The sequence below is a fragment of the Atta colombica genome, unplaced genomic scaffold (assembly GCF_001594045.1).
Source record: "Atta colombica isolate Treedump-2 unplaced genomic scaffold, Acol1.0 scaffold56, whole genome shotgun sequence".
Classification (NCBI taxonomy): Eukaryota; Metazoa; Arthropoda; class Insecta; order Hymenoptera; family Formicidae; genus Atta; species Atta colombica.
Window position 1 is genome coordinate 611,348 of NW_017259546.1, and position 8,164 is coordinate 619,511.

The 8,164-nt window shown below is 31.1% G+C and overlaps 1 protein-coding gene across 3 annotated transcripts in view; it reads left to right on the forward strand.

Moving 5' to 3' along the window:
- The window catches only part of LOC108692024 (pyruvate kinase-like), a 93,459-nt gene that overhangs the window by 64,943 nt on the left and 20,352 nt on the right, over positions 1 to 8,164 (forward strand). For all 3 annotated transcript variants that reach the window (XM_018200109.1, XM_018200111.1, XM_018200110.1), the window contains one exon: positions 850 to 1,188. In XM_018200109.1, coding sequence (XP_018055598.1) covers positions 850 to 1,188 — 339 coding nt within the window. The remainder of the gene's footprint in view (positions 1 to 849; positions 1,189 to 8,164) is intronic.

The window sequence follows — 8,164 nt, forward strand, 5'->3', positions numbered from 1 at the left end:
TTGTTTCTCTTATTTTCATTTTTGCACTGAAAATTCATTTTTATGTAAAAATAAAAATAAGAGAAACAATCACCAATGATGATTAATCTTAACAAATGTTATCCAGGACATAATCCTAAACAATTACCTCTTTGATAATATTTCAAAAAGATTGCAGATTCTAAGACATTTCATCAACCTTTCAACAAGATTTCGTGCAAGAATCGCGGATATTTTGTTATTTCAGAGTTGTCTCAGAAATGTTGCAGACATATTTCGCAATTTTTATGAAATGTTTCATTTTTCAGTTGAAGTATTTCTGAAATATTTTTGAAAACTTTTGGTGCTGTATGGATCTATACATTAATAATTTATTAAGAATATAACACATAATAATATCCGCAATTCATTACATTAATATTGCATATGATGGAATAATCTCTTTAATGTATAGAAAAACTTGCTTTATATATGGACTTCTTTAGACAGTTTAAAATTTTATATTTAATGTTTATTATTGTATAGTATTGATTACCAAATAATGTAATTTTAAAATCTAATAACTTATTATAATATTAAAAAATATTGGATTGTCCGGAAAGTTCGTGCCGGAAAAATTGAAATTTTGAAGGAAAATTTTGAAGGAAAATTGAACGCAGAAGATTAAAATTTTCAATTTCATTTATTAAATTTAAATCTTTTGCGGCACGAACTTTCCGGACGATCCAATAAAAAATAATGAACCATTTCGAGTAATGGTAACGTGTTACCATTTTAAAATAACATTCTCAATTCTGTAATCTAATGTATTAAATATTGATGTACTATTTATTATTAGATATGCAATTAATTTTGTTTTTTTATTTTTAGGTGAAACAGCAAAAGGAGATTATCCTTTGGAATGTGTTCGCACAATGGCTAATATTTGTAAGGAAGCAGAAGCTGCGATTTGGCAGACACAAATCTTTCATGATCTGTCAAGCAAAGCTCTGCCGCCTATAGATGCCACGCATGCAGTTGCCATTGCCTCTGTAGAAGCATCCGTCAAATGTTTGGCTAGTGCTATCATTGTTATTACAACATCTGGTCGATCCGCACATCTAATTGCGAAATATAGACCTCGTTGTCCTATTATTGCAGTTACCAGATTTCATCAAGTTGCTCGACAAGCGCATTTATACCGTGGAATATTGCCCTTGTTCTATGAAGGTATGATATCAATAAATCTTATTTAATTTTATATAGTATAGTATTCTATAGAAAAAAATAAAATTTATGTATCATAATATGTACTAAAGTTATCGTGTGAAATAAGGGCAATTGTGCACAACCGCAATTAATATTAGCATTATTATATCTATTCCCCATGTAATCTATTTCCCATATAATAGTTTTATTTATAAGTAATTTTTTATTTATAAGTAATTTTTACATCATTTCTTGGTTATCTGTACATATGTACGAATGTTTTGACTTATATTTAAGCTGTCTTCAGCGCATACAACAAATTGAAGACATGGATTCTTGATGGTTCTGAGATGATTGAATTCGAATATTGAGAATGATTTCCTTAACCAGCTGTGTAACTATTAAGATCTGTAAAGTATTGTAATGAATTTTGTTGAAAAATTGTTTTATATATTTGCAATAACAGCAGTTTTTGCAACTCACCGAACCACAAGCTTTGTTACACTGAAAATGACAATTTAAGAATAAAATTCATTTTAGGTTATGAAATTCGTTAGAACTTGTATAATAAATTCATTATCATGTACAATATCATAAATTCAAGAGAACGTTGTTATTACCAATGATAAATAAATATTGTGATAATGCTATATTTAAGATAGACATTAAGAAATAAAACATATGGCATGAATAATGTAAAATTAAGATGAGAAATTTATTGAAGCTGACTTGAATTTTAAAGTTTATTAAGGATAGATACATAACTATGATGTAAGAATTCAGTATCTGTTTGTAGATTTAATGCATTATCTTGCAATTTTATATGCATTTCAGAAATTGATCTTTTATCCAAATATCTTTCTCTATCAATAATCTTGACATTTTCCCAATCAAATTCGTAATTTTTACTTAACTTATGTTCAGTAATAACAGATACATTATTTGTCTGTCTAATTTGATTTTTATGTTCAGTAATTCTAGTTTTTAATTTTTGTTTTTGTCTAACATAGGTCGCGTCACATTCTTTACACGCAATTTTATAAATTATATTTCTGGTCATGTTAATAGGAAGAACATCTTTTTAATCCTTCTGAGCTTATTGCTGCTAAAAAATAATTATACATTACTGTCTTGTAAAATTTCCAAATTTTTCTGTCACATTAGGTACGGGATTGTAAACCATTTTTCTCTATATATTGTTAGTAGATTCATTTTTATTTTTATCTGATTTAATTTTATTACATTTATTTAAATTAATTTTATTACATTTATTAATATTTAAAGCAAGTTTTTAAATCTTTTTTAATTTTGGTAATAGCTCGAAAGTAAACTCTAATCATTGTTCAGAAATGTTTCAATAATAAAGGATAAATTTTTTTGATGATATTTGGGATGCGAAGTAAAATAGCTTTCCACAATATTCATGATCACTCTTCTTTTTTTAGAAGGAGGATGCGAAGACATAAAATTGATAAATTTGGCAGAGAATGTCGGTTTTCTATACTAATCAAATTCTAGATTGTTATTGAAAGTCAAATCTAAAAAATCAGGCTTATCTCCAATTTTCAAGGTGAATTGAATCCTTTCCTCTTAGTATATCGAGGACCGAGGAGTTAATATATGTAGGACCACTATAGCTATGTCATCAGTGATATTATGCATATAAACTTTACTAAATCATAAAGTGGACTGTCGAATGGAAGAAATGCTGATTTATCTTAGTGGATGCCCCGGTTTGTGTATTTTGAATAATCCACAAGCTCTAAGTAATATGCCATCGCTACAATAAATTTTGTTGTATATTCATATTTAATTATGTGTCCTTTCCTTACTATTTGGTAGGCAACTCAGGCATCTTTTCAGTCAATCTTTTAGTAGGATTTTTATCAGTCATTGTATATGTGTCAACGTCAGCCAATAGCTTTTTCATTTGTTAAAATATTCCTTTTTTTCAATGGCCACTGCTCTGTTCCCCTTTTCTTCTTTTGTGAATAATATATTTGTGTTATTCTTAGTAAAATACCTTGTTGATTTAACCAATCTGCATTTTTAATATAAATATTTCAGTTTTTTGGAGGAGACAAGGAAACAATATTTAGTAACAATGGAATGCATTAAGTTTTAATTTCTGATTATGATTTGATATCTAATTTTTTAATGTTGTTCTCCACATTTTATTTGATTTTTTATTTGAAGGAGGTAAAGCGAAATTTTAAGTTGAAGAAGACATTGAACATGATTTGGAATAATATTATTGGATAAGATTTTACTAATCAATTATTTTTTACGTATCTTACGTATTTTAGTAAGTATCTAGTAATGATTTAACTTATTAATATAACTGGAAGGTTATCTCTTCTGTTTTATGTTGAATATCAGGAATTTTATTAGGAAAGGAAATTTTTAAATGATTAGTGTTACCCTCATTTGTGTCTTCTATAGAATTTTGTAAATGTATCATTTTGTTTTATAATCGAGCCAACATAATTAATAGGTTTTATATTCTTATTTTTATCTATTATATCTTTAGTCTTTAGCCATCTAATCTTTTTATTTAAGTATTTGAACCTATACAAAGACTGTTTGTTGATGAATTTATTAGTAATGTATACTGAATCTCACAATTGTTCTTATTTCATACGATTAATCAATTTTATTGAATCTGAGAACCAAATGTTAAAACTTAGGAATTTTATAATTTTATAATTTTATAATTTTATAATCGAGCCAACATAATTAATAGGTTTTATATTCTTATTTTTATCTATTATATCTTTAGTCTTTAGCCATCTAATCTTTTTATTTAAGTATTTGAACCTATACAAAGACTGTTTGTTGATGAATTTATTAGTAATGTATACTGAATCTCACAATTGTTCTTATTTCATACGATTAATTAATTTTATTGAATCTGAGAACCAAATGTTAAAACTTAGGAATTTTATAATTTTATAATTTTATAATTTTATAATCGAGCCAACATAATTAATAGGTTTTATATTCTTATTTTTATCTATTATATCTTTAGTCTTTAGCCATCTAATCTTTTTATTTAAGTATTTGAACCTATACAAAGACTGTTTGTTGATGAATTTATTAGTAATGTATACTGAATCTCACAATTGTTCTTATTTCATACGATTAATTAATTTTATTGAATCTAAGAACCAAATGTTAAATTAAAACTTAGGAATTTTATAATTTTGATAATATAATATATATAAACTTACAGGAAATGGAAGTAACGTGTTACTTGTAACATCGTTATCGTTACAAGTTATAAGTTACTTTTTTTTTGGTAACGGTAACGAATATACTGATACTGACGTTACTTTTTTTGATAATGAATTTTAATTATATATTAGTTTTTATATTTTATCATTATTTTTTATATTTTGAACCTATTTATGACATAATTTTTTATAAATAAAAATTATAAAAAAGATTTTCAAGAGTAAAAAACACAGAATACAGCGCGGTTACTGTACGCAATAATATACAAACTTATAATTTTATTGTGTTTTCTTGAAGTCATACATAATTAATTGAATGTTTTTTGAGATTTAGACACTAAAGCGTTAGAGACCATAGCAATATAATTACCTTTTTATTTTAGATACGTCGACGACATTATGATAGCAGTTCCTTCAAATTTAATTGAGCTCACGTTAGAAACATTCAATCATCCAAGATTACAATTTACAATAGAAATGGATGATAGGATAAGTTTTTAACATGACAATTATTAACAATAATTATTATTAGAGTTTGACTGGTATTATAAGTCCACGTTTTCGGGTAGATACCTAAATTTTTTATCTTCACATCCATTTTCAAAAGAAAGGCACAATTTTGGGAACGATTGACAATCTTTTTATTATCACATCCGAAATACCATTGTAAAGACATAAGATTTATAATCATACCTTATTAAAAAATGATTACTCTGCTGAATTAATTTTTAATACTATCAACGCGTGACTCAAATGCCTATTACAAAAAGTACACACTCAAACAGAGGAATGATAGTGATAAAAAAAACGAAGATAATGAATGCATTCTATAATTTTTGTTACCGTATGTTTCGTCTTTTTCAGAGAAATTCAACAATATTAGCAAAAAGGTCGATGCTAAATTGGCATTTATAAATTATAATAAATTGAGCAGGTTCATTAAAGTTCAAAAGGATGTTCTCTCAATGGATTTAAAGAAAAATATACTGTACAAAATTTCTTGTAATGATTGTGATGCATCAAACGGGATCAAAGAAGGTTAAAAACAAGAATTTCTGAACATTGGAATCATATAAATAGAAATACGATTAACCATTCAATAATTACTGACCACAGAATTGATTTTGGACATGAATTTAATTGGGAGAACATCCAAGTTTTGACAATGAATGATATCTAAATAAACGATTAATTTCGGAAACTTCACACATCTGCATGCAAAAAAAAATGGATTTAATCTGCGTTCTAATCTGCGTATTGAGGGATTACATCACGCGTATCATTATTGAATGATACTTGTAAGTTTAATAGATTTTGGATTTATTTTTCGCGCGATGACTCTGTAACTGAAAAATTTTTTTAATGATTAAATCTTGTTTTAATCACATTATATCTTTTATTATTTTGTTAATGTATCTTTTATTATTATTATTTTGTTAATGTTTATCCGAATTGTTCTTTCGAATTTTACTTATTTCACCCGAGCGTAGCACCCGATAAGTAGCAATTCGTTTAGATATGTACGATCCGATTGTTCGGGTCGCTGGAGTCTTCGACGGGCTTGTCATTTCGTTCGAGTGAAAAGGAGATACTGCCCTTTTGCCTCGCCTTCTCTCAATATTGTAAGGGGAGCAAGAGCCGGAGCCAAGTTCCTGCTCAGTCCTCGATTCCTTCGCCCGTCGGTTACTGCTATCCGACGAGAGAGTATTCATCATCCTCCGAGCTCATTTCTTCGAAGAAGGGCTGATTGGGTCTCTCCCCTTTTACAGGCGGAAGAGGGGTCAGTCATCGGTATCCGAGACTGCGGGTCGCCGATGGGAGAAGGGCCTGACTTCGTCCTCCGGCGACCTGCGACAATCGTCACCGCCGAAGCTATAACGACGCCGCCAGCTGGGTGCTTGTAGGGGCGCAGGAGGACCCGCAGCAGGCACAAGATCCTGTAGCGACCGGGTTCTTCCACGCGGGCATCCTCTCTTCTTATTAATTATTATTCTGTGCGGACCTTCCGGCCCTCTCCTCCTTTTTCGTCTCTTCTTTCCGAAGCATTACGTTCTCACAGAAGGAGAACACGCCCATTCACGATCTCTCACTGCCTAGCATGATACATACCGATGATACATACAGCGAGAAGTCGCCTTCCATCATCGCTACCAGAGCATCGCGCTTCGCGTTCCATGCGGGGCACTCCTCTTCTTATTATTCTTCTGGTTGGTTTTCCGACCCAACTATGACATTCCTTTAAAGTGTGTTGCGCTCTCCTCCTCTCCCCCTCCGTTCTCCGATTTGGGAGGAGAAGGCACGCGGCTGCGCTCAAATATGGCAATCGCTGTAGGTGCAGAGGGCACTACTCACTGCGCTGCTGATCCTCGTATCAGTCAAAGATCCGCAGTCGCGTCTTCTTCTGTATTGCGTCCACAGCTTGCGAGGGAGAATGTTTCTCCTGCATATTTGGGTGCAGCCGCATGTCTCCTCTTCCCAAACCGGGGTTTCATACAGGAGCCCCGCGAGGATGACATGCATAAAAACATACTGTACTGCGATGCCCGGACTGTGAAGGTTTGGACAGCAGGCCAGCGAGAGCGGTCTCCTGTCTTGGTCTGACTGCTCACTCTCGGGATTAGGATCTCGAAATGTTCTAAACTTCCACACGCCATCCAGGATGACGCTCAGATTTTATCATGAGCCCCACCTTCACGGAGATTGTCCCTACCTTGATCTGCTCCGGAGGCAGCCGCCCTAGAGGTCTGTCGTAGAAGAATAAAATCTCTTCTGCCACCTCTAGGCTTAAATCTTATATGGCGTCGATCACGCTGTACTTTCATTAGTCTTATAATTATTCAATCTTTAATCTTTAGTCAATGTTCACTCGTTTTTATCTCAAGATAAGATTTTAATGTCTTAAGATATAATACGGTTATAATACGGTTCTGTTATTAATTTATGTTTTAAGGGGTTTAAGGTAACGAATCTTGTGCTCGTATCTCGGTATGGCTCCCCATGGCTTGGCGGAATTTTGCACGCCGTAGGATTTTCTATTTTAGGATGGTTTGTTATCGCTCGCAATTCGCTCGTAACACATTATTTCGAAAGCCTTTATGAGTAGATGAGGCATCATTGGCTCGTCAATGATCGTGTTCAGTAAAATGCTTATTGCAAAAGTTGGAAGTTTTCTTTGCTGATATAGGACTATAAAAGATCTAAAATTAATAATTAATAATTCAGCACGAAATAAACATCTAAACAGTAGTACAACAAATATTAGGTGTATAAATTAATTTGTGCCGCCCAACTTTGCATAAAAATATAAATCATTTAATAGTCACGCCTTTTGCTATTTTAATGCATTGACATTTAAGATTAAAATATGTTATATTGGATATTTAGCAATATAATTTAAAAAATTAGTAATTATCACCATGGCTTACGATAAAAGAATATATTCAATACTGGATGCGTTTTGCGTTTAATCTAAATAACTCTTTTGAGGCAGTCAAAATGATTTGTTCCGCTTAGGAAGAAAGATGCAATGAGTGAAAGAATGTGAAGAAAATAGTTCAGTCCTTTTCAAAACAATGACTTCAGTATTGAGCTAAACACTTTGGCAAGAAAATTCTTTGCATATGATGGAACTAAAAGAATATCCTCTTTTATGAGCTCTTTGAATTAGGTCAGACATAGGTCAGAATTAAAGCAGAGATTTACCAACAACATTTAATCTACGTTATTTGAAAACTTCATATGTATTATATTACATATATATATAT